We start from the raw sequence: 27,749 nt of genomic DNA on the forward strand, positions 1-27,749 counted from the left end.
GCGACAAGGTGCTCAAGAGTAAATGAAAAGAACAAAAAAAGAGTCACGCTTGGTCAGCCTCTCTCTCTCTCTCTCTCTCTCTCTTCACTCCTCACTTTGTCTTCCCTTGAAGCATTCGTCTTCTCTTTCTGACTCGGTTTCCTTTATCAGCACAATGAGGAGCTGCTCAAATGTCATGAGCTGTCAGGCTTGCTCATCTTTCCTGTCTTATCTTGAAAGAGAGCGAGGGGAACAAGACTGTAAGGGGAGGGCGGGGTGAGAGAAGCAGCCGCACTTATCAGCAGTTGCTCTAAGGAGCCAACAGTTTAGAGATTTACTCGAGGACGGCGATTGAAGTGTTTTTTTTGTTGTTGCTTAAATTATCTTTACTTTGAGAAATGAGAGGATCTCTCTGTGAATTTGTGTCTTTGTTCAGAAAGAAATTCCAGCTTCAAGGCCTGATATGTGCTGTTCACTTTATAGTCATACATTTTCTCATCATGCCACTATTACATGTTCGTATGAAACATGACAAAGCCTGCCACTTTGAATTGACAGTCTGCTTTGTGTGTCTGGACTGCGCTTTTTGAGCACATTGTTCTTTTCTCTATTCAAGTAGTGAGTCAGTAATGGACCATTAGCATTGTGCTGGATCCGTTTCTTACGCAGTCATCATTACCGAATCACATTAGACACGGAAACTAGTCCTGAGAAAATCCGTTTTGCAAGAGCCTGGCATGGCCTTCTGAATTCCCCATGAAAAGGCTATCTGTAGTTACAGTGCTGTGGGTGTTTCTGGCAGATATCTGCATTCACCAGATCTTTACTCTCTCTCTCTCTGTCTCTTGGTGGAGGTCTGAGTGAGCCAGTCTTATCTGTGTACCAGATGATGAAGGGGGAAAAATAAAAAAAACTATTTGGCTTAACTTTACAGCTTTGCTCACTGGAGGACGCGTCGAAAGGTGGTCGAGTTTGCAACACAAGATTAAAGTTTAACTTACGAGGCTTTAATCAGAACTTTAACCCTCCTCCGATTATTTTAATTTTAGAAACGGCTTTTCCTTCCGTTGAATGTCAAGATGAATGCTTTGCTTTGCGCGTCTTTGTCTTGACTGTTTTTGCGTATTAGTTACCCAGATTTATTATGCACATCTAGAGTAACCTTCCTCGTTAAGCCTTAATGCCAGCCATTCATTACCTCTGGCACAGAGACTAATGACACTATTAATCAGCTATGAATAGAGCTTGGCAGTGGAAGTGGGGGGCTGACACCTCCTTACTGTAACAATTCCAGGCATGCATGTACAAGACAGATTTGTCAGAAGGACACCGAAAACTGCCCAGCATGTCGATTACCTACAGCTTTGACAAGGTGTCTGATGATGGGGAATACCTCTAATGGTTTTATTTCCCCTCCCTCACCTATCCCACGATGCGTTTGTCATCATTGTGTCGCTGTGTGTGAATTGACACTGATTTCAGGTGATTGTATTTGCTTCAGAAAGCTGCCACACTGTCGTCTTATCTCACTTCCTTTGCTCTCAGATCCACACCGGGGTACTGGCAGCAAGTTTACTCAGAGATCTGAGGCAGTGACTAAAGTGTCGAGCAAAGCAGAGTGTCTTGTTTCCCGTAACCCCCCCCTGTCAGACCTCTGAGGAACCTTTCACTCTATAACAGCACTCAGGCTTTATCTTGTTGGTGCACTGAAACGTTTCCTCTACCGCACTGTAGCCAAAGATAAGTTTGGGTTTTCTTTCTAAATATGTCCAAACATACACGCCTAAAAGCTTGGCTCAGCTTCTGTCATGACTTATTCTCAAACAACAAGCGGTGGCTCGACTCCAGACTATCCGAAACGGACTAACACGAAACATATTTTGGACACATGGGATGCTGTGCTACTTTTCCGGTTCAGCATTTTGTTTTCTCATTTTAAGTAAAAGGGAAATCTGGGTTTGTCTATTGCTGTCAAACCTTCTGCAGCATTAACGTTACTGATGTATTGAACTGTCAGTCCGACAGTTTTTAGATCAGTTACAGCAGTTTTGTCCATTTTCAACATATTAGCATGCATGTTGTTGACTAAAAGCACAAAATGCAACCTCACAGAGCTCTTGTTTTGATGTAATGGTACAGATAAAGTGTGTCATATTAATTCTTTTGTTCGTTAAACAGCTCGTGTTCTCTTCTGACCCCCCTCACCTCATCTTTGTCCTGTTTGCATGCGTGTTTTTGTGTTTGCATCTGTTGTCAAGAATTCCCTGGCCTGAGCTCTGAGACTTGTTACAAATCACTTCTCCCTGAAAGCATCAAGGTTCTCTTCTTTCCACCGGCTTATGCTGGGATACAGGCGATGCAAGCACTCAAGTGTTTTTGGTAAACTGAGCGTTAGCAACAAGGACGTCTTCAGAAGAGTCTAAACCTTTGTTCTCAGTAAGTTGTGAGGGCTTCTCGGAGATTACAAACTTTAAGAAGAGTGAAAATGAAGGAGACGATTTGTCGGTGGTTTGAAGTTTGCTGGTGACCAGCTGACTCTTTTACCCTCAGCTCAACAAACCTTTCTCTAAAAGCATTCTGACCATGTTAGTAACAGAAGACATGCACAACCATCAACTACAGTTAACCGTTATCATTTATTGAAATACAATATCTACACCTCAGGCCTAAGTGCCGATGTGTAGCAGCAGGGTCAGATTGGGCCGAAAGTATTTCGTGTGTGGGAGGAAACCGGAGAGGACCCGGAGTAAACCCACGGCAACGCAGGGTCGTAGTCACTCCTGACAGAGAGGGCAAGAGAGTTCACAACCTGAATCTTCATGCCCTGTCTGTCAGGTAGACGCTTGTCCCTGCGCTGTCCCCACCCTAGATAAAGGCTTTTTTTTGTTTGTTGGTACAGGTGTCTGACAGAGCCGAGCTGAGGTTACATGCCCAGCTGCACACTTTGCCAGACTTCAACAAACTTAAGCACTTTTCTAGGGGTAAAGGAAAAAAGTTTTTACTGTTGCAGGTGGTAAATTCATTCATGAAAAACAACAAACATTAAGCGAAAAGCAGTCATTAAAGGTGCAGCGTGTAAGATTTAGTGGCAGGTTACAACCAACTGGATACTGTTCACCTCACTAAACTACTGGCTGTAAAACACGCGGAAAAACAGAAAAGGTCTTATCTAAAGCCAGATTTTAGCTCGTCTGTTCTTAGCTACTATAGAAACAACATGGCAGTTCAACATGGTGGACAGCTTATAAGACAATAAAAACATAATTCTTATTTACACATTGATATACTGTAGATCAGAAGTCTTCAACCCTTGGACAAGAGACTAACAGAACAAAGGTCCATGCTCTGTTAGTCTCTTGTCTTGGGCTGAAAAAGGTTGGAATACTCCTGATGTAATTAATATTTTAAAATGTGTCACATTTTAAGGCTGGTTTATAATACCTAATTCAACTTTCTTTTCATTTCTATTAACATATACCAGGTAAATTAGCTGATTTATGATCATGATTGATTAAAAGGTCCATGCATAATTATTATTGGTTATTGTTGCGTTTTTGGACCATTATTCTGGTGAAAATTGTCAATTGTTATGACAAAAATTGGTGGACTCCCTGCAGTACCTCTGCGACCCCTAGAGGGTCCGCAGACCCCTGGTTAAAGACCCCTACAGTAGATAAATGCCTCATCTTAAGGCGATAAAAACCTGATTCTGATTTTCAGGTTGATATGCACAGATAAAAACACAGTAATACACATATTTCATTTCTGCCATTCTGTCTAAATGTTACACACTGCATCTTTTTTAAAATAGTAATGACTGCTTTTTTCTTAATCATGAGAAATAAAATATATAAATAAAATAAAATACGCGATGGTTTTCTTCAGAGAGAACATCCTGATCATTCCCTTTCTCCTGGTGCTTTCTTCAGCGCGAACATCCTGATCATTCCTTTTCTCCTGGTGCTTTCTTCAGATTTCTGCCCTCTCTACCTCTACTGAAGTAATGAGATGGAGATTAAAAACTTTAGGAAGAGTGAAAACCAGATTAAATGGAATCATACGGTATCTAAACGATGATAACTCTTTTTAGGATTATTTAAGATTAATTATACATAAATAAACTGGCGTCTTAAATAGGTGACTATTCAAATAGCTGGCTAGTATGGTAAATTGGTGTATTTTTAAAAGAGGCAGTTTTACAAACAGACCATATACCCACCCCTGCGAAGCGCCCAAAAAGCGTGAAGGAACACACCCAAGATTGGGCCAGACCCTAGCTGTCTCCCTATTGGCCGGTGAAACACACTAATTTAAGCGCAGGGCGGGACATCCTTCAGTCTGTGCAGACACTTCAACCTGAGAGGACGTGCTGTTTTGTGCGAGAGCAGAAAAAATTTGAGAGCGCAGGACATGTTTTGAGAGCGAGCACATTAGATTTGAGTGCGAGCACAAAATCTGAGCACGAGGACGATAAATCTGAGCACGAGAAGGAGAAATCATGCTCTCTCAAACTGAAAATGTGCGCTTTTGAATAAAGATAGGATAATTGTTCCATAATTTTCAGGTTAATATGCTGTAGATAAAAGGCTGATTATAAGGCAATCAAATCATTATTTTCAGGTTGAAATACACAGATAAAAACACAGTCATGCACATGCATATTTCATCTCTGCCAATAGAGCTCTTTAAATGTTACACACTGTACCAGTTCCGTCTTTTGGTCGAGGAGGGGACCGAACCATCCATCTTCCACGTTAGTGATCCCCAGTAATGTGCCTCTGCTCACTTTGCCTCTGCTGAAGTAATGAGCTGAGTGTCGGTTCTGGTTCTGTAGATCATAGCGGACCAGAACTCCAGAGTTCTGCTTCTGGAACAGGAAGGTTCTGTGCCCATATATGGTGTTAAAGTCAGTATTTTCTTTTATATTTAGAGTGAAATCCAAGCTCCCACATTCATTTAATAGTAATGCTCTTCATTTAGCATCACTCGTAGCCTTCTGTATTAGCCGTATTTAGCAGTTATGAATGCTTTGTGCAGTGTTTCATAAAAGTCTTATTTTTGTGCATTTCTTTGTTGCAAAAAACCCATTTCCTCTGTGCAGGTTTGTTGTTGACCCTGCTCTGACAGACTTTGCAGTCTCATTGAAATCATTTGAAATGCAGCCAGATGCTGCTTCTTCTGTGATTGGCCGCATGGTGTGCCCATCAAAATAAAGTGCTGCCCCTGCCCCATCACTAGCTCCCACAGTCCGACCTGGAAAAATGGTCCAAACCTCTCGCTCCTCTCTGGTATCAACCAAAAATCACTGTCACGCCTCCATCTTTACCAGGAAGCTTTTTTTAATTTCACAGTATTTGCTGCTACGTTTAATCCACGTGTTAGTTGTTCATATTTTACTGCTTCCTCATCAGCAAACACCTTTTGTCGTTCATCCTTTGAGGCTGTTTGTGGTTATGTTGTGATAACCCAGTGTGATGTAAGATACCAGACATTGTGTGTGTGTGTGTGTGTGTGTGTGTGTGTGTGTGTGTCGCTTTATAAATGAGGATAATTGTTCAGCATCTGGTAATTTACACTGCAGTCACAAAATATTAGGACGATGATATGTTTCTGTTTGTTAATGGCTCAGTTCCAGCAAACTGTATTTGAAACTAAACACTGCTGACTTCCATCTTTAAAGTTGTTTGGGGTTGTTGACATTGATAGTGTAGTAGTTGTAGCTCTTTTTATAGACTAGTCTGAGCATGTGTCTTAACTGCTAAAGGCCAGACTGAAAGCAGAAATCCCCTGGAAGAAGCAAGAAATACTCAAACACGCCACCTGTAACGGCACCTACCTGTCAATCAAAGTGGCCATACTCTTAATCCTGCATAACTTTAAGCCTTAATATAATTTGAACCGGTGAGTTATATAAAGATTCACCCTCAGTACAGTTGAATGCATGACATGAACATACATGTACGTACATGAACGGGGAAATTAGCTATAGAGAACAAAACAGTTTTTTGTACCAGGCTGTAAACATGTTTATTTCTGCTGTGAAGTTGGACATTTGAACATGGGGACTTATGGAAATTGACTCGTTCTGTCCATTTGAGGAACTTCTACATAGGCTTCATTTGACTGTCACGGAGGTTGCTGCTTGATGTAAACATACTGTTCATACAAACAAACTGTGACATTCGTGTAAAGCGAAAGCTCCTTCAGAGGTTTGTGCAGATGCAGAAAGTCTTGGTAAACACATTGATCGGTGTGTGTGTGTTTGAGAGTGTGTGTTTATGTTTAGTGAATTAATTCTTTGCGAGGAAAAAAAAGGCAGCGAGTCCTTCATATCAATCCAATCACAAAAAAACAGTGAACTCTGAGAATTTTAAATGTAAACAAATATCGAGAGCCAAGTTAGCGGTCAGTCCACATGCCATAGCGGACAAATATGCCACCAGCTGCTTTGCATTTCCAAACAATTTCTCTTGTAATAATACACCGTTTGCACGCCGCACTTTGCTGTGTTCCTTGTCTTTATTACAGCTTTGCCCTCCAGTCAGTTTCCCTGACCTGCAAACAAATGGAAATATCATACGGACTGACATTCTTTCCGTATGGTTTCGTTTCGCCCACTTGCCAGGCAAATGGAAAGCAGATCTCACTTGAGTCTGACCGCAGATTGTTCCTCCAAAAAAAAAAAAAAACGCCAAATGAAATCACCAACATTTCTGTGGCTGGGCTGTGGAATGTGACGGCAAAAGCGTTTAAAGAAAACGAGAAATCATCTGGTGCGTCAGTTTAGAGGAGCTAGACTTTAAGAATCTGCTTTTTTTTAGGGGGGGACGTTGTGAAGATCTTCAGTTGTTCTCAAATAAAAGAATCCCTGATGCTCTCTTGTGTGCATTTGAGAGGATTTCCCTGTCAAAATAAACTCTTTTTCCAGTTTCTACTTATTAGAAATGTCACAAAAAATGCAAACCAGTAATTTTTAATCACAAATGATTGGAGGGTAGAGTGTCTATGAGCTGTATCATGCTATGTTCTGCTCCCACTACCCTTAAATTAGAGAGCTGTGTGTAGATGTGCATGTGTAGTCCCCTCCTTTGTATTGTGCTTTTATTTGTCAGCTTTGTGGATGTAGTAGAAGTGTTTTATTTCTGTGGTTCCTTGTCACGCCAAAAGTCTTTTTTTGTTACGTTGTTGTTATTTTGTTTTTTCTTCTTTTTTTTGTTTCCTTTCTTTCTTTCTTTCTTCGTTCCACTGTCATTTCCATTTCAACTCCTCTCCTCAAACCTGTCCCTGTTCGGACGCCTCTGCGTGATATTTCTCTGACCCCCACCCTCCCCCCTCCTACGCTGCCACTGTGTCCCGCCCTTTTTCCCCTGCCCGTGTCCCTGCACCCATCCCGCCAACTCCTCCCTCCCTACCTCCTTCCTCCTCCCTCCTCCCAACCCAAAGATGTAGCCCTTCCCTCTTTCCCTCCCCCCTCACTGACTCCTAACACTACTGACCATGTAACGCCAGGCTCCGGAGGTGTAGCCAGCGCAGCAGGCCCCACCCCCTCCGCACCCAGAGACGTCGTGGCGTCGCTGGTTTCCACCCGCTTCATCAAGCTGACCTGGCGCCCACCGGCCGAACCCCATGGAGACGAGTTAACCTACTCCGTTTTCTACAGCCAGGAGGGCACTAGCAGGTATCACACACATGAAGTGCTGTGCTGTAGTACTGCCTGGAGGGTGCTAATATACATATTACTGCTGTAATCAGCAGGGTGCTAATATACATACATTTTTGCACAGGAGACACTAAGGAGAATATGTAATGAAAGCAGTTAAAGCACTTATCACAGCGGTGAGTGTTAATTAATTAAAAACAAACTTCCCTCCTCAAAGGATTCCCTTTAACAGTGAAGTATAAACAAAAAAAAATCAGTTCAAATACTTTTTTGATGATTGGTGATTAACTTCCCTCAGCTTCTTCTGAAGAGGATTTTCCACAATTCTTCTTTCAGGCATTTTGGCTACCTTTTATGTTTTCCCTTTAAAACAGCTTGAAGTCATTTTCAGAAGTGTCCTAATACACAAGTGCAAATCCATACCGGAGCAGACGAATACAGTCTACACAAACTGCAGTGGTTTTATGTGTATGTGTTATTTTGTCTGAAACAAGCTGTATTTTTTCTTCTGCAGACAGATAAATGCTAATATGCTCATTATCAGTCAATTACTTGATTAATTGATTGGTTGATGAGCAGAAAACATGACAACCTGCTTCCAGCTTTCACAAATCAAGAAGATTTGCTGCTTTTCTGTCGATGTTGATTGAATATCTTTAAACATTCGAGCGGCGTTTACACTGTTTTCTGACATTTTACAGACTCATCTGATTTATCTGCTAATTAAAATTACAATTTGAAAGATGAATAAATAATAAAAAAAAATAACACATCAGCACGAGGAAGCGAACACACGCGCTTATGTTTAGTATAAAGATGCACAAACAGTAGATATAGCACTGAACCGTGCACCAGGCAAGATGAATACAATCAATGAATCCATTAAGCTAACCCTTTGAGTCATGTTCTGACATTTATTTTCTTCTCTGTGTGTTCGTGTGTGTGTCCACATCAGGGAGCGAGTAGTGAATACCAGCCGCCCAGGAGAGATGCAGGTCACCATCCAGAACCTCATGCCAGACAGCAAATATCGCTTCAGGGTTGTGGCTCACAACATCAACGGCCAGGGAGAGAGCTCTGCAGCGCTCAAAGTGGCCACCCAGGCTGAAGGTAAAGACACACACACACACACACACATTACACATTACACACAAATGTTCATTTATATATGCTCGGTAAACAGGACGCATAAACATAAAGGCGAACTCTCGCCAGTTTGTCGGAAACACGCTCACACTGGCACACTGAGGCAAACAGGATGCACTCCAAAGGAGCACACAGAACGAGCAAATAAACACACACACACACACACACAAACAAATATTCACTCACATACAGCGTACGCTCACTTCAAACAGAGACACACACACACACACACACACACACACACACACATACATAGAGGAGTCTGTTTGGTGCTGTGTGTTAAGTCAGACCACCCAACAGCAGACCAGAGAAATCCAGCGTTTTCGTCTGCTAACCCACTTCTTGTTTACTCCCTAACATTTACTATAAGCCCTCTGTGTGTGTGTGTGTGTGTGTGTTGCTTCATGCCTACTCGACTAAGGAATGTCAGATATTAGTATTCCAGATTTTTCTGAATCACCTCCCTCATCTAATCTGTACAGAGAAGCTCATTAGGACGATGTGACTGCAGGACACATAAGAATTATTGAGGCAACAAAGTGGCTCCATACTTCTTTTCTTTGTGTTTCGGCTGTGTGTAAGACTCCCCGTGGCTACTGCTGCCCCAAATCACTCAGTTTCACCCATATTTGAAAGTGCTGTGACGGGGATATCCCAGCACGCTGTCGGGGTGGAGGTCCCTCACCTCCAGGCTCGGCTACAGCTCCGTCACTGTCACTTTGTAGGTCAGGCGCCGTTTCTCTACCTGCGTCCTTGGTTGGAGGGCGGACGGATCCACGCACACACAAACACGAGTACACACAGCACACCTTACTGCTTGCCGGCAGGCGCCTCGCCGCCCGTGGGGATAGCAGTGAGGGCGGGCTGTACCTGTGCAGTATATCTCTGTCGTGTGTGTGTAAGAACATGCTATGAATTTGAGCTTAAACTGTTGACCTGCATCTGAGTGCCAGGCATGTGCACACAACGCTGCCCCCGTATCACCTCTCCTCAGAGACCGGCTTAATACACCTACACACACACACACACACACGCTAACAAATGGCTGCTTCTCTCGTCTGTCAGGAACTCCTGCAGCTAAAGCTTACAGATACAGACAGCACAAACATATATCAGTGTCAGACAGCCGCTCGTTTTATTTTAAATCCAATGTGCCACATTACACAGACAACAAAATATGCCAACATCCACACACTTACTCACATAAAGCGTTCTGTGTGCGGCGGAGTCACAAATTATTAGGGCAGTGATACATATTTTATTACGTTAGCTCTGCTCTTCCAGCACACGCACGCAGCACATATGAAAAATACACTTAGAGGTTAAAGAGCCGACTGTCGGCTTTAATTTAAGTGTGTTTACATTTGCATCAGATAAACAGTGTAGAAATGGTATTTATCCACACAGTAGTCCCCTATGCTCAGGCGATATATAAGAATAAGACGAGAATAAATGTATACTATAATTGTAATACTCAGTCAGACTCAGATTTAGAAGCCAGGCGCATGAAATAAACAAAGCCAGAACACGACAGGTATCAATATCAGAGTTTAGTCCATGAATCCACCTGGATAGTCTCAGTTTCAGAGACGTTTCAGGCTGACTGTGGAGATCTGAGAGTCTGATTGGCAGCTGCAGCGTGACATCAGGCTGCGTTTTTCCGAAAAGTTGGATCCGGCTCAACTGCTCCGCCGCAGGTCGCTGTGTTTTTGTGGAAGACACCCTCACCCACACTAACCTGACTCAATTAGATGGAACAACATGCATTTTCGCCTCACTGAATGTACTTTCAAACTTTTATACAAAATTTTAGAGGCCTCATCACGTACTTTATAAAACGTATTTAATTTAAGCTATTACACCACATCACTAAACATTCAACATTTCTGCCTTTCTCTTTTTAATTTCACAAAACAACAATAGTCTCAAGCTGGTACACAGACACACTTTAATACATCCTGCTGTCTATCTTGACTAACCAGACACAATGAAATAAATAGTCTACCACTCTGAATGCAAACTAGAGGCAAATGTTGTTGGTGGACGTTGATATTTTTGTTGAAGCACACCTTCAGTTTTTTTTTTTTTTTTTTTTTGTCTGTCACGGGAATAACAAGAAAATCAGCATGGCTGGCCGCCCAGTCCAGAGGGGACAGATTGGTCTCCGCAGAGCTGCAGCGATTGAGTTGTCTTTTGGTCTGAGCTCTTGCTAACACGTGTCTTTTGAAAGTAGAAGCCAAGAATGTGTGTTTGGCAGCGAATAAATAGATATTGTTAAATTGAGTTCCCATCTTCCAGATGGAATCAAACGCATCAAAAGCAGAGACGGTTCAAGATGAGAGCAAAAATAGTTTGGTTTGATGTTTTTTCTAATCTCTGCTCTCTCTCTCTCTCTCTCTCTGCTTTATTTTCATCACCAGTCCAAGTGCCGGGCCCTGCTCCTAACCTCCAGGTGGTGTCGAACACGCCAACGTCTGTCTCTCTGAGCTGGGACAAACCACTGACTGGCAACGGGGAGATCCTCACCTACAAGTTGTACTACACAGACAAAAGCGTCGGCAACGAGCAGGTAGGACGAAATCACACCGTTAAAGAGCTCACCAAATGTAGACAATATGACGCTACTTTGAATTTATGATGTATGATATAGAGGTTTTTATGTCAGTTGTTCCAGAATGAAAGAGCAATCTGACCAAGACACATCTTTACCTGTAGATCATCTTTTAAAGGTCCAGTGTGTAAGATTTAGGATGATCTACTGACAGGAATTAAGTCAAATATTCATAACTATGTTTTCATTTGTGTATAATCACCTGAGAATAAGAATCCTTGTGTTTTTGTTACCTTTTAAAATAAGACTTTTGTATCTTCAGAAAACAGACAAATCAAACACTGAGTCTAGAGCTGCAATTTCATTGCGAGGTGGGACTAAATCTGACACACTGGACCTTTTTAAAATTAAGTTTACACAGAAGAACGGATTTAAAACACAAAAATCAAAAGCTTGACCTAAAAAGTCATTGAGCTGGATGAAATAATAATTATTCGGAAATTAAATATTGAGAAATCAAGTATGTAAATGTCTCCGTTTGTGTTTTGCCTTCATTTTATTGATGATTAATTCACTTTAAATTATTCCACTACTAGAAGTATTCACCCTTTGCCTTGTAAGAGGATAAGTAGTAGCTCATCCTTGATTTTCCAGGCTTCATTAGATCCAGTCAAAAGAATATGATTACATAGTCTAATATAAATTGTGATGAGCTAAGGAGTTTATAATCGTTCGCCAAAAAAAAGTACTTCTTTTTGGCCGCACTCTTAATTGCATGTCTCACAGAAAAACACATATTGTGCAAAAAGCAGGCAGATACGATTCATCCAGTTCTCCTCTGCAGGTCTAACTCTGTCACAAGAGTTGAATCTAGCTGGTTAGATATTGAGTCAGCCCCGGCAGTAGCAGTGCCCAAGCCAGTGAGGCATTAAAAAGCCTTTAATATGATAATGGATGAAACGTCAGCCGGCGCACTGAGTAATGATGCCTCAGCTCCCCGGAGAAGAGAGCCAGAGATGAGGTGAAAAAGGCGAGAGATTAAGAGATGGATGGGAAGGAAGAGAGAAGAGGTGAAGGAAAGAGGACAGAAGACACGATGCTGGCCAACGTATGGTGCGTCTTCGGGGGTGACGTGGTGACAGGCGACCATCTGACCCAAGTTCGGAGGTTGCGATCGGACCAGTCTGGAAGCAAGATTAGATTTCCTGCGAAGTCTTCTGCTTTGTGCTGAAAACGGCACAGGCAAAGAGCTGAATGCAAATCGTCTTAAAGTAATTGAGCATGTGCCAGCGCGACCCAATTTGTAAAGCAAAAAAGCGGTAATCACAGAAAAGCATAATTTGTGTGTCTCAGCGGAAGACGACGGTTTTACACGGAATTACAAATAGACGCGTTAGTGTGATGAAATGATGAAAGCAGGCATCACATTTTGGAGCTTTGCCGTGTTTGAGAGATTGCTGTCGGGTGGTAAATGTGTCATATTTACAGCAAGTTTGAGCACAAATCAGGCTTGAATGTTAAAATTACATGCTAAAAAACACGAGTCTTTCTGCGTGTGTCGGCATGCTGTCAGCGAAACACTGCAGAAATGAAACACTCCTCTTTCATACATATTACATTATTTGGTATATTTTCATCTCATCTTTACACTCTGCCGAATTGTCAGAGCACATCCAGTCCAGAAAATGAAAAGAAGATATATTTTGTTTTAGACACTGAAGATTGTAATATTTGTATTCCCACAAGTCTGTTTAGATTTAAAAGAAAGTGACATCTCAATCTTTTTCTCTCTCCGTCTCTTTCAGGACGTCGACGTAGACAGCCAGGCGTTCACCATGACGGGGCTGAAGAAGAACACAGAGTACAGTTTCCGCGTGGTGGCTAACAACAAGCACGGCCCAGGCGTCTCTACCGAGGACGTCGTAGTCCGCACTCTGTCTGACGGTCAGTTGGTTGATGAAGTTAAGATCTACCGACACTATTGTTTAGTTCAGTGGTTCATGAATACAGATAACACTATCCTGCTGACCTTTATTTCACTAGAACACAACATGGATCCTTTTTTGTTGGTTGTTTACCGTATCATTGTTAAAGACTGATCTGTTTTACTTTATGACGTTCCCACATTCATGTTAACATCGCAGTATGTGTTTAAAATCTTGGATGGATGTAATGTAGAGTCATCTACAGTATTAATGTATGTCTACTGTGTCTCATGCTGCTACTGGACGCCTGAATTTTGCTCTGGATCAACAAAGTGTTTATCTATCTATCTAATCGGATAAACAGTGATGACTCTCCGAAACCTAAAATATTTGGCTTAGCATCACATAAGCCAATTAACAGCAGCAGATTCACTTGAACTTGACACTGTTGCTTGTTAATCAATAGTTGCCAATTATATTTCTGTTTGTGTTTTTGTTTTACACTGAAGAAATGAAATGGTCTGTTTTCTTTTCTTCACAGTACCAAGCGCTCCTCCTCAAAACCTCACTCTGGAGGTCCAGAACTCAAAGGTAAGACTGGACCGGATCTGTAACTTGGTAGAAATGTTGCTGTTGAGGACTGAGTGTTGGGTGTGATGTTTTCTGCTTGTTAAAAGGAAGTTTTTCTTTGCCACTGTCACAGAGTGCTTGTTCAAGGAGGGAATTGAATCTATGTAAATAATAATATAAAGAATACAGCCTTGACCTGCTCTATATGGAAAGTGCATGCTTGTCAGAAGCGGTTTGAATAATGTGGCCTGCAGTCCAGAACACCGTTGTTTCTCGGTGTGATTATCTGCGTCAGAGGCCTGTAGCCCCAGCTGGTTAAGAGGGTGCGTGAACCCTCATCGATCCTCTCCATCGGCAGGAGACTCTGCCTGTCGGAGGGTTTTACCCCACCGTATCACTCTCCATCTGTAAAGTATCTGGCCAAGAAGCCTGCGGCTCAGATATAAATGGGTACGAAGAAATATTAGCCTGCAAGATATAGACACACTAAAAATAATGCATAGAAAGGTAAGATAAGTAGCCGTGGACGGATTGATTTGGTGATTTTCAAGTCAAAGAATTGACAGATTACACGTACAAATGTAAGAACATGTTTACTTTTTAACCAAATTAGCCGAGTTAACAAGATGCCCTGATGTTTTTTTAAAGTTTAAAAGGTCGAATCAGTGCTTGTTGTGATGCTATGTGCAAAGCTACCCTCCTAACAGCCATTGCATCCTGTTAACAGGATAAATGGAATACACACACGATAGATTTTAAGTGTTTGAAAGTGAAATCGTGACTGATTTCCTCTTTGGGTCGGAGATAACTGAATCAAATCTCTCACAGATGAGGCGACAACTCCTGGTGTCTCACTCTCTTTTCAGGTTCCACCGTCGAATCAGATTTATTACAGTGAAACATACTGTAGATGTTGCATGACATTCTTCATTAGATAAGGCTGCTGAGGTGGCTGCAGGCTGATTAAAACAGGAAACCGGCGGTCTGTTTAGCCATTTGAACTTCAAACAGAGAGCTGTAGGCCCGTTTATTGTATATTCCCACCCGGGTTAATGGATTAAATTTGATAAAAGATGTTTCTCACTCATGACACTTGAGACAAACAGCAGAGCAGCAAAGAGAAGAAGACACGGAAAAACCTCAGGGTGTGTGCATCGACTACAAAAGTGAACTCAAGCCAGAGCTTTAAGCCCCCTTTTGCTGGTTGATGGAGAGCCGAGAGTGAGAGAGAACTGTCAAAGCCAAAAAGAAAAAAAAAAAAAAACTGGTAGACAATCCTATCGCACACTCCCAGCTTGAATGAGAACTGGCCACCCATGCTGTGGGGATACTCAGCTGAGATTTGCGGAGAGAACACACTCTCGTAGTAATGTTAAGAGCGAAATGAAGAGGAGACGCTCAGAGGAAAAAAAAGGACAGAAAATTGTAGCAGAGTTGTTTGTTTGTTTTTAATGGATAGTGCTCATCCAGCTGTCCCTTCACAATTAAGACCCCCAGACAAGCCAATTTAAAACTGTGAAACAAACATCTGGCATCTTTTATCCTGAAACATCATTGAAATTAGTCGCCTTCATTTATTTCCTTTGTTGCCGGTGTGTTTAATCCTGAATGTAAACAGTCATTAAGTCAATAAGTGTATACATACAAGCCATTTATGCAATTAGCCGTCTGATATGCCCGACCAAATGGAAACTAATTAACATGCGCTTCATGTTCAGTCTCCTCTTTGGGCCTTGTCAAGCAGAAGCTCATATCTATTTACCTGCAGGGCTACCTGGAAATCATCCATGATCTTATTTTTATCTTTTTCCGTTTGGCACCTTCCCCCTGTGATTCTTTTTTACCCCCGAAAAAAGTCAATTAAACAGGTTTTAACGATGAGGAAGAAAAGCGATACACATAACAAGTCAGGACCGATAGTGTATAATAAGAAAAATGTAATAATTAAACACACTTAACACAAATTTAATTTGTGCAATTCCCTCGACTCGTCAGGGGGGGTGCGTTTCTCCTGTGTGTGTGTGTGTATGTGTGTGTGTGTGTGCCCTCTACATGTATTCAGGCTTCTGTGCATCAGTGTGACAGTAGAGAAGCGTTAATTAACTCCTCTCCCACGCTGAGCTTACCCCCCACCTATCTCTTTAAACACACACACACACAGGAGAAAGTCTGATGCATGCAATCTCCACAACAGTGAGGCGTGGAGGCCCCGCCAGCCAAAAAATTCCTGCATTCATCTCTTCAAACTCAGACCACACACACCCACGCGTGCACACCTCACTCATCAGGGCGCCTCCTTCTATTATTCATGTGTTTATTTCTTCCTGATGCATCGATCTGCACTGCGTCATCCCCAGCACAGGGGTGCTTGTTTGCTGTGTGTGTGTGTGTGTGTGTGCTATCAGGAAGGTGGTGTTTCTGTGTTGAACAGAACATGAACACCTCTGCTAAAGATGTGTGGGAAGGGCTGATGCTACCTGCTAAATCGTGAGGTCACCGTCACAACTGAGGGCTTCAAAGAAAGCAGATGGTCCCACATGCGTTGAAGATAAAAGTTTGTGTTTCATCTCTCGTCATCAGAGCATCATGCTGCGGTGGCAGCCCCCGCCCCTTAGCGGCCAGAACGGAGAGATTACCGGCTACAAGATCCGCTACCGGAAAGGATCCCGCAGGAGCGAGGCAGCTGAGACCACCGGAGGCACCCAGCTTTTCAAGCTCATTGATGGTAATATGCGCCGACACAGCAGTTTGCTCAACTATAAGAGCCAATGTCATGAATAAGAGTCTACCTGCTGTATCACGAGTCTCGGATGTATTCCATGACTAATTTTATGGCAGAGATTTTGTGTGTGTAGCTTTTTGCAGCTTTGTTGCCTTCCTTTTGTGGTGTCTAAGACTTCCAAATGATCCTCCAACCGGGTGCGAATGTGCCGCCTTCAGTACCGTACATGCTTGTGTAAGGTGTGAAGACGAGCTGTAGATTTACATCCAGTTTGTGTCTCGCTCCTACAGTTCACACCAGGCAATGAAATCACTTCGCTACTTTGTTATCTTTGGGTAAACTCCCTGTGATAATGATACTTTGATTGCTGCTAAACAAGAAGACATTCATAAAATATTCAGCTGAGAGCTGCAGAAAATGAATATTGTCACTGTTTGCTGGACAGATAGATGCAAAGTGACAGTGCAGAGGAAAAAAAGGGGTTTTAAACCAACACTGAGTTTAAGCATCGTGAAATATTTACAGGCGTTCTTAGTCGTGTTGGGGACATTTACACTACAACTCTAATGCATCGCTGACATTCTCCAAGCCTGAGTGACTGTGACCTCACTGTGTCCTCAAATATGTTCACACTTTTTCGAGCTGTCCACTTGGATAAGTGTGAACAGGGCCATCGAAATGGTGATAGCACTGTGAGCGACCTTTGCTCTAAACACAGCTTTGTCCACTACAGTCCTGTCTGCCACTCTTCTCTGATAGACTTTGATATTGATTGATGAATATGATTTTTAAAATGCTGGCTCCAGAAACTTTTTTTTATAGGTACTGCTGTTCCTTTTTGATGCTTCAGATGAGTCATACATTAAAACTTTTATCTATTTTATCTCTGCTGGATGGATCTTGTCAGAGATGACATGCTGCAATATTTAAGATCTAAAAACTTAAGTTGTTGTTTAAGGTTGGTCTGTTTTATTTAGCCAACACGTGAATTTAAATCTAAATATTTTGCCATGGAGTTACATGCCTAACTGTAACTCCAACATTGCCCGCAGCTACCAAAAATATGCACACTATCACTAGAGACACACAGCAATGGTGATTAATATTAGATGTTGTCTCAGCAACTTTCAAGTGGCCCGGCCTCATGCTGTGCGGTGCATCAAAGAGAATATACACTTAAAAGTTGATTTTTGAGAACATTCTGGGGGGTGAAACAGAGAGGGTGTTTGTTGGTTCAGACGCGTTTAGAAGGAGATGTTGTAGCCCCGGAGGCACGGATAGTTAGGCAGTCTTCAGAAGCCGCCGCCCCCCCAAGGGTGGCCCAGAATAGTGGGCAGAGAGAGAGAAAAGACTAAAGGATTAGCATGTAGTGTGCAAATGGGACAATGCGACGATGATGAAAAATTTTACAGCAAATTAATCCAGCAACACATCGTTTGTCAGCGGGCGGTCGCCTTTTTTCTGAATACCAAAGTCAGCACCCAGCAGTGAATCGGCTCTTTCTGAAGGAGACATGGCTTTTAAAGTATGAACCAAATCCAGACTGCAAAAAGTTTTCTCGTCCCTTTAGTGTTTTATTTATTTTGAATATTTTTGTGCTAGCTGCTATTACACACTTTTTCTTTTTTAACACTTCTTAAAGGCGAACCGATCTCTACCGAGCAAAAACGTAATAATCAAAGGTGCAGAATAAATCTCAATCACTTCCATGATATCGAGTGGAAAAGAAAGTTAATTGCACCACAGAAACCTTTACTCGATCCTTCCCGAGGCAGGCCTATAGATTTTTTACTTAAATTGTGCTGAGAAGTATCGGGCATCTCTTTAAGATATTTGTGCTTTCAAAATATTTATTATGTCTGCAACTTGAAACCCCATTTGACCAGCCGAGCTGAGAGAACCATTAAATTATTAAATAAAACCAGGTTTTATAAAGTTTTATTGCTGCTTGAGATTCAGCTGAGTTTAAATTATCGTGCTTTGAATCTGAACTGTTTCGTGTTGCCTCTTCAGGTCTGGAGCGAGGGACGGAGTACGCTTTCCGGGTCTCGGCCATGACTGTGAACGGCACCGGCCCGGCCACCGAGTGGACCACATCAGAGACGTTTGAGAGTGACCTGGATGGTAAAAACACACCTCAATTTACAGACTTAAACCAGAACCAGTCAGTTGGCTGTTTCTCTGGAACTGAAGACGTTTTTTCCCACCCCAGAATCTCGAGTACCAGACCAGCCCAGCTCCCTCCACGTCCGGCCGCTCGTCAACAGCATCGTGGTGAGCTGGACGCCGCCGGAGAACCAGGACATTGTGGTGCGTGGTTACACCATCGGCTACGGCATTGGCAGTCCCCACGCTCAGACCATCAAAGTGGACTACAAGCAGCGCTACTACACCATCGAGAACCTCGGTAAGAACAAATCATTCTGCATCTTGTTTATTCGTTTTTTTCTGTTTGATTCTGCAACCTCGAGTCTGATTTTGATGAATTACCCAAAATGTCAACGTTGAAGATCATCCAACTTAAAAATATAGATGTGACATTTTTTAATGAGCACACACACAGACAATATGAAGATATTAAGAAAGAGAATTAATGAGTCTTCTCCAACACTTTCCCAAACAACTAATTACACAGATTAGCCTACATGGGTGGGTGGGGTTCACACATTAATTAAGAAATTGTCAGATTGATTTTAAATTCTTGCCGTCATTAAAGCAAAATGAAACAAAGTTCTACGTCACTAAAATGTGTATTTTCTGCATCGGATCGGTCCAACCTTTGAGAAAATAACACACATTTTTGCCTAGATTAACATTATAATTTAGCAGGAGTTAGATTTTCTTAATGAAACTCATAAACACAGTTGTTATAATCTCTTTTATTTCATTAATGAGCAGAAATTTTGCTCTGTTCCAAAGGAAAATACCCTTTATTTGGGGGGGGGGTCCCACTGTATCCATTACATAAGTCATACTCTGCTGGTGGTTTTTATTAATGGCATAATTAATTGCCATCAATAATACTACAACAATCAAACCCTCAGGATGGGGTCTAGAAGTGGATTATGAGTTAAAATGAGAGGTTTAGGGGGAGGAATTGTTTCTAAATATCCATATATGCATAATTGAAGCCTTCATTACAATCATAGCAAGAGGAATGATTGTATTCAAATACTCATTCTGGCTAATATCGCAATTTCAGTGGAGAGTCTCGAGAGTTTTGGCTTGATTAGATGGCTGCATAAATTTACTCGTCGTGTCTCTGCTTCACTTGTGTCTCTCTCTCTCTCTCTCTCTCTCTCTCTCTCTCTCTCTCTCAGACGCCAGCTCACACTATGTGATCACACTGAAGGCCTATAACAACGTGGGCGAGGGGATTCCTGTGTACGAGAGCGCCATCACCAGACCACAGTCAGGTATGAACGACACAGAAATCTGCTCCGCGTTTACCCGGATCAAGAACATGAATTTAATAGACGGGCTTGTTCGCCTGTGGTAGGAATCCAATTAAAGGTCCGGTGTGTGAGGGTTAGCTTAGCTTAAGGGTGTAAGAATGCAAGAGAGAGCCGCTGTGGTTTCTCCCACCCGCTTTGAAAGGAAGGTAAAGCGCAGGGGTTGCAATCAGCAACTACACCCATCAGTGCCGCTAAATCCTACAGGCTGTGTGGGATATACTCGCACTGTATTGGTGTAGTCACGCAGCCAAAAAAGAAGACGACGAGTGACATTTATCTTCGCTCTCTCTAACCTGAGATCATTATCAAGCAGAATGTGTCTGGACTCCAAATTACCAAGGAGACAACTGGTCATTGGGTGTCTCTGCTCTAATTAACTCTTTTCCTAATGGCCCCCAGGATACGTGAGTCTCTTTTTAATCAAACGTTTAAAACCCTCCGAATCTTATCTTCTGAGATAAGTGGGTCGTTTTTGTGCTCATCTAATAACCTACATTTATCCCAGGTGCAGTATAGTAAAGGAAGAGTATGATCCACAGCTTTATTAGTATGAGGCAACAGTTTAACCCTCTTAAGGTCTAAACATTATTTTCCCAACGCATGCAGACGTTATCGATCAGTTATTATCAGAAATATCAGTCAATACGTAAGAAGAAATGTATATACCAGAAATGCCAATGATGCTGTATGTTTGAAGTAATTTAGAAACAGCGTCACAACTTTGTTTTCCAGGCGTAAAGCGTCCGTCTCGTTACAGAGCTTGATCGCAATTCTCCCGCAACAGGGCGCCTGTTGGCTCAGTTGGTAGAGTGTGCGCCCCGTGTACAAAGGCTCAGTCCTTGTTGCGGTGGCCCAGGATTCGATTCCAACCTCGTTTCGCTCTCTTAATCCCTGTTTTCCTGTCACACTTCAGCTATCTCTGTCAAATGAAGCTTGAAAAGCCCAAAAAATTCTTCCGCAACACTTTTTTGTTTATGTTATGTAAGACAGATGTAGCCTTAAAAATGCAGCATCATAAAGACTGCACTCTGTCACGTGTGATGCAGTTATATTTAACGTTGTGGCACCAGACTAAGAATCCAGTTTGACTGTCAGCCAGACGATCCGTAATTCGTTGAAGTCTCAGATCACAACACGGTTAACAATTAGAAGTAGAAGTCGAGCCTTAATGCCTGACAAATGATCTCAAAGTGCCAAACGCTGCCAGTAAGACTGCATGTTAGCTCGGTTCACACAGTTCATGTGACAGTGTCAGAAGACAACCAGCCCATGCTCCCTGGGGTGTCCCAGAATGTGAGCTACACCCGCCTCCTCTCTCATCCAGTCACCCACCTCCCCGCTCAGCCTTGATCACTCCCATTTGTCTCCGCCACCGCTGAGCTCAAGAGGGGTGGGAGGCTGGATGACATGAGTCACGTCAACGCGCTTCGAGGGGAGGGTGGTGGCAGTCGAAAGTGCGTGCACAACCCCACGCGCTGTCATACTGTACACTTCTCTCTGTGAAGCTCCAGCTTCTTCACATCCTCTCTCTCTCACACACACACAGCGCTGCACACACTGTGAGACCCCCTGTGGTGGCTTTGGCAACCCTTCGTCAAATCCAAACGTTTCCTGTTAAAGCAGAACCAAAGCCCACCACCAAGCGTCTGCTGCTGAATCCTCCGGGGCGCGTTCCGTTCCTGCCAGTTTGTTCAAGTCGGGATTAAAAAGACTGAGCTGACCTACATAGTAGTTTCACTTCTGGAAAAGAAACTGGAGGAGAAACTTGGTGAACTCAGCCAGGAGAAAGCGCTACGTTCAATATGTCCTAACGATGATGACGTCTTAACTGAAAAGCAGGAAATGAGGGCTTGCACCACAGTGTTACAAGGGCATGTCGTCTTCTGTCCTTCAGTGTATTCTGCTAACACTCGAGACTATTCTTCCAAGCTGGGCAAAGAAACACAGCTTGCATGCCACTCCAAAAAAACCTCAGCGCCTCTCCACAACCACATGAATGCTCGGATCTTCATCATGCGCACAAACACGCACACACACTCTGACTCAGTCTTGGGAATATAATGAGGGCAGCTCTGCACAAAGAAGTGTGAAATGGAGCGAGGCAAGAGAGGAGAGGACCAACAAGTGGTCGAGGAGGAATGTCATCGCGGGTGACTGACCAAAGCTTTTTTTCTCCCATCTCAACTAAACCGAGGACAGAGAATCTAGTGACCAAAAGGCCATCTTGAAGTGTTTATCCGTCGGTGTGCTGGCCACGAGCTGCTTGTCTGAGCTCCTCTTTCCCTTTCATCGACACGCACACATACTCGTCGGGCTTTATGGGGTGTAATGGGCAGGCATCTTACACACAAACACACTCAAGTGTTCCTCGTGGAAGCACATATACACACTCACTCCCGCATAAACAGATAATTAAACAAGATACTGAATATATTTATCTTACTCAAGCGTTTAAAAGGTCGATATCACCAAAGATTCGTCAGCCGTCAAAGATTCTCTACATCTACTGAGGTAGTTTTCCCTTCACTAGTCCGTTGTAGCATTTGCAGGTAATGTCGATGTCCCATTATTTAGCAACAGTTGTTGTGGAGAAGACTGTTCATCAATGAACAGCTCAATCAGAGGAGAGAACGTGCACAGGAGTGTCTTATGCTGAAAGGTTTATCGAAGCCTGGCAGAGGATGGAGGATTTATCAATACACATCACGACACGATGTCGCCTCGATTCTGAAGAAGCCATCCCCTCTAGCTCGTCTGTATGTCCCCAAAATATAGTGCCACATCCACTTTACGTCCCTAAATGATCATTAATCTGCAAACACTTTATCCTTTTAGTGGCTAAACGTCGCTGTCTGACTCTGTAGAGGCATCTATATGTGATGTATCTGTTGTGTCGAGCGAGACAGTCCTATCCTCTGACTACGGTTGCCATAGCAATGATGAGAATGGCGGCCGCTCTGTGTCTCAAGGAGAGAAGTCAGTCACTTAACAATATCCCTGTGACTTGATATTGTCAAGTCACTGACCCTGTGTTACTCCCAGATGAAAAGAAACTTCACACACAACAATAGTCAGCCAGATGACTCGAGAGAAAGATCAGATTTGATGTAAAATCTAAGATTTAAAAGGCAATAGTTCAGAAAGAGAATATTGATATTGGTAAAGCTGAACGCCATCATGCCACATTGTGCTGATTTTAAAACCTGCGACACAGACGCACACATGACACAACAAGCAGAGAAAAGAGTCTGCATGAGTGTGTACGTGCTCTCACAACAGTAGTGAAGCTTGTCAGTCATTACCTGGTATTGATTTAAGCGCTTAGAGACTGTGGGAGAGCTTTAACAGAGTACTCTTTAACATACACACACCCAACCAAAGTCATCACTTGTCTGTGACCCTCTTCTCTGCCTGCAGGCTCCACGTCTTAAAGCCTCTGTATTCTTTCTACAGTTCTCAAGGACGTAATGCACCTTCTTGTCGACATTTGAGAAAGGTTCCAGTGTCCTTCTGTTTATCAGCTCTGCATTAAAGTGTTAAGCTCCACGATGTAAACATGTCACCTTGTCTCTCTCTGAAAAGAATGGGTCGACGCTGCAATGTGCTAGTTTGAAGTTAGCTGTAGGATTTGCTTGCACTCCATTTACTGTAATCTTTTCTTATGAATAGATCTCTTCCTCTGTCTCTCTCTGTAGTGCAACAGTAACTATTGGTAGAACACCGCCTACTGTACATTAGCTTCTTTATAGCATCTGAGTCTGTCGTATTTTAGAGGTCAGTGTCTGTTTTTCTAATAGAATCTTCTCTCTCTTTCTCTTCACCCTTCCCAATCCCATCTTTGTTGCACTTACGTTATCTTTTTTTTTTTCCTTCCTCCTTCGTCGTCGTCCTTCATTTTAACTCATTAACCTTATTTTCCGCTGTTCGTTCCTCCCTGCATCCTGTATCTGACTCCACTTGTCTGATCCACCACACCACGCTTCTCTTTATGTTTTAATTTTGGTCATTTGTGCGTGCGCGCATGCATGCGGGTTTTCTGCCTGGTGTGCAGATCCCATAGACCCCGATGTTGACCTCTACGAACTCTTCCCTGCTCCATACACCCCAGTACCAGACCCCTCTCCCATGATGCCACCCGTGGGTGTTCAGGCCTCCGTGCTGAGCCACGACACCATCAAGGTGACCTGGGCTGACAACTCCTTGCCCAAGAACCAAAAGATCACGGATAACCGCTTCTACACGGTGCGCTGGAAGACCAACATCCCTGCCAACACTAAAGTAAAGGTAAGAGAATTGAGAATGATTGTGTGTTTTTGTTCAATTCAGGAAGTTCTTGAAATGTTTGTGTTCGAAAGGCCTCGTTCTCACTACTTATTTAATTTAATTGAGGATGATTCCTCCAAGAATTTCTTCTTTTTCTGGTTTAGCTCAGCACTTTTAAGCTCAAGTAACTTGTTTACAACTTGGTGTAATTCAGTTATGTACAACTCAGATCATTTCAGTCTGATCAAACTTTGGTGATACGCCTTCGTTTGATAGAGGTTTTTTTTGTGTACTCCGGTGCAAAGGGACCTTGTGTGTTCCTTCATTTATAATAAAGCACTCCCACGGCAGATCCCAAGCACCGTGGCAGCATAATGCTGATATATGTAACCGAGCAATAATCTGTTTTCAGCCACAATCGAAGCACCACAGAGAGAAGTAGTCACTCTGCACTTAAACTTAAACACTTAAAACATAGTTTTAGGTTAGGAAAGAAATCATTCAAGGACAAGTCCACAAAACATCAGCTGGTTTTCAATAATACTTTTAATAATAAACATAGGCTCATAGCCTATGTGGAAGTGCCAAGAACTGCAGTTCCTCAAACGTCCACTTGAGCCAGTCTCCATAAAGCCCCCATGTTAAAATGTCCAACTTCACAGCAGAAATAAACATGTTTACAGCCTGGTACAAAAGCAGTTTTGGTCTCTATAGCAGATTTTGCTGTTCATGTCAACTGTACTGAGGGTGAATTTGTACAGAACTTACCTGTTCAAATTATATTAAAGCTCATAGTTATGCAGAATTAAGAGCGTGGCCGCTTTGTTTGACAGCTGGGTGCTGTTACAGATGGCATGTTTGAGCACCCAGGCATCATTCGGCCCACCTTAGCTCCAAAATTTCACGTCTTTGCCCATTTTTAGATTAGCCAGGAGGTGGTGGAGGCAGCAGGACTGTCAACTTGAACCTGTGGTGATACGATGTATATTCTTTATCCTGTCTATGGTTGATCATGAGGTTATAGATGAATAAAATTGCTCTGCATTCCTGTTAAATGTTGTCTGACTGCAAAACTCAGTGGCTGCCTCAGCTCATTGCTGTCTGCATCCATAGATATAGAGGTTTAATCAAGCTTCTTTTTAATGACTGCACAACACTACGTCTGCAACTGAGGATTATTTTCATTATAGATTAAAGTTATAATCCTTATAGGTTTGGTAACATCCAAAGTAACAATGGCAACAGCCAGAGCGGTTTAATAACAAAGCAAACACTCGTTGCAGTGTCTTAGTATTTAAATGGTTACAGTGTGTTGCATGGCATCCGCCTCTCTCCATCTCTTCACTCCAGACTCTGCAATAAAGGCAAAACAAATGCCACAAAACACACAAAACGCCTACAACAGAAGAGCAGCTGGAGTATCTGTTTACAGTGCAACCAAACAAACTCATGTTGTTTCAATTAAGAAGTCAGTCATGCCATGAGCAACCGCGACCTGATTTCATGCTGCATACTGTGCAGGTAGTTTCCAGTCCAGACGCACATAGTTTTCACATTAAAGTTCCACGACTCCCTGATATATTTAAAACCAATCTGCTGTCCAAAGAATTCTTGTTTTCTAGACACGTCGCACTATTTCCTGTGGCTCTTTCACAATAAAAGGCTCCATGTGTTCTTGCCAGTACACACATGCACACGTCTTCTTGAATCCCACATGCTAAGGCATTTTAAATCTAGTAATGGGGGATGGCGGACCCCGACACTACAGACGAAAACTGCTATATAGAGAGATACTGGCTGAATGTACATACTTTAAATGGTTGCTGCAGAGAAAATGATGGCCATAACTTTACTCTGACTTTAACTTTAATATCGCTATTTTTCATTTATCGATTAATAATTTAGTCCATAAAATGTCATAGAATAATGTAAATTACACAGCTCAGATCTGTACACGTCCCACATTTTTGCTTAAACAATCAAACTGATTAGCAGTCGATTAATTTCTTCAAGAAACGTGTTGATATATTCAGCCCTGCGGTATTACACTGATTTTTATGGCTTCAATGTCCTGCAGTGCATACAGAGTGAGTCATGTGCATGGCCCTAATGTATTAGATGGTGTTAAAATATTTGTACTGAGCCGAAACTGAAACAAAGTGTTTGAGATTCATCTTCTGATTCTTGGCCTGCAGCTCAATTATGATGATTACTTATCTCTGAACACTGGATCACAGTCTGTGTGTGTGCGTGTGCGTGTGTGTGTGTGTGTGCGTGTTCATGGTTGTATGCATGTGTGCAAACCTGTGACCCAGCAGAGCTCAGATAAAGGCCTACGTTTACTGATAAATTATTCAACAAGGACAAGACAAACTGAGAACTAGAAAAAGATGGTGTAGATCTGACAGTACATTCGCCATACAGTCAACTCAGAACACACACACACACACACACACACACTCTTGCTGCCATGAGTGGATGCTCAAATTGGTTTCATTCTCACACTGTGGCGGTAATTAAAGAGTTCCACAGGCTCATTATGTTTCTGTCCTATTAACCAAATTCAATATATTAACAAGTCTATTAGAGAGGTCCTTTCTGCTGTGTGGACTCTGAAAATCTAGTACACCCTTTTTATACATGCAAATATAGCTGTATCAGAGAGCAGTGATGCCCTCACCTTTTAAACGCCGCTCCTCTTCATGTCCTTGTTTCTCTTAAAGCGAGTCTAGCCGGACAGGCTTGTACATTATTGAAGAGACGACTGCTCTCAAACTGGCAGCGTGTTTCTAAAGGACAGAGTGTGTTCTTTTCCTATCACACTGCCCTCTGTTTGACAGCCCCCACCGGAGAACTGCACTTTTGTCAGAGCACGCAACGTTATAGATAGGCCTGGCAAGCCTGACCTGCTGCTGCCACGACCCCTAGGAAGCTAAAAGCTGTGCCTTCTCTCTCTCTCTCTCTCCTGCTGACTCAGGCCAGCACTGACACAAATGGTTACATCAGTCAATATTTTTATATTTGAAATGCATCCATGTCGCATTTCACGTAACCGTTGTGGTTTTCATGATGCAGCTTGTCTTCGTGTGGCACCAGACGTGATCGAGCATCTCCAAAATGTAAACGCTTCTGGTTCCACTCAGTGGTCGGTGCGTGTAAATGTTTCCTGGACTCTGCACAACACTCAGACGAGATGAGAAAAATGACATTTTTCAAGGAGTGGCTGTCTTTTCTTATCTGATAGTTGACTTGTTTTGTTTTTCGAGTGTTAGTCAGAGAAAACGAGGCATAGTGAGGGGTATTTTCCACATTTTTCTGCCATTTTATAGACAAAACAAATAATCAACACACTAATCGATTGTACAAAAAATATATAGTATATGTTTAAAATGATGCTGACGAAATACTTTGGACCTCATCAGTGTTCAGTGAATGTAATCTGCCATCAAACAAGCTGAATCCTTGTGTCTCGTGTCTC

The 27,749-nt window shown here is 42.5% G+C and overlaps 1 protein-coding gene and 1 long non-coding RNA gene across 10 annotated transcripts in view; one reads left to right on the forward strand and one right to left on the reverse strand.

Annotated features, from left to right (window-relative positions):
- neo1a (neogenin 1a) overlaps positions 1 to 27,749 on the forward strand; it is a 160,193-nt gene that overhangs the window by 121,354 nt on the left and 11,090 nt on the right. For 7 of the 9 annotated variants that reach the window (XM_019275835.2, XM_019275839.2, XM_027280994.1 and 4 more), the window contains exons 8-17: positions 7,423 to 7,657; positions 8,595 to 8,749; positions 11,206 to 11,354; positions 13,142 to 13,280; positions 13,803 to 13,852; positions 16,412 to 16,556; positions 18,567 to 18,677; positions 18,766 to 18,960; positions 19,874 to 19,969; positions 24,060 to 24,292. In XM_019275835.2, the coding sequence (XP_019131380.1) occupies positions 7,423 to 7,657; positions 8,595 to 8,749; positions 11,206 to 11,354; positions 13,142 to 13,280; positions 13,803 to 13,852; positions 16,412 to 16,556; positions 18,567 to 18,677; positions 18,766 to 18,960; positions 19,874 to 19,969; positions 24,060 to 24,292 (1,508 nt within the window). The remainder of the gene's footprint in view (positions 1 to 7,422; positions 7,658 to 8,594; positions 8,750 to 11,205; positions 11,355 to 13,141; positions 13,281 to 13,802; positions 13,853 to 16,411; positions 16,557 to 18,566; positions 18,678 to 18,765; positions 18,961 to 19,873; positions 19,970 to 24,059; positions 24,293 to 27,749) is intronic. The other 2 variants (XM_010735732.3, XM_027280993.1) reach the window with 2 other exon arrangements.
- On the reverse strand, positions 2,597 to 4,317 carry LOC113746242 (uncharacterized). Its single transcript, XR_003462683.1, has 2 exons — positions 4,199 to 4,317; positions 2,597 to 3,974 (listed from the first exon to the last, which is right to left on the reverse strand). It is a non-coding gene; the product is annotated as an uncharacterized LOC113746242 (long non-coding RNA).

This window comes from Larimichthys crocea, chromosome VIII (genome assembly GCF_000972845.2).
Source record: "Larimichthys crocea isolate SSNF chromosome VIII, L_crocea_2.0, whole genome shotgun sequence".
NCBI lineage: Eukaryota > Metazoa > Chordata > Actinopteri > Sciaenidae > Larimichthys > Larimichthys crocea.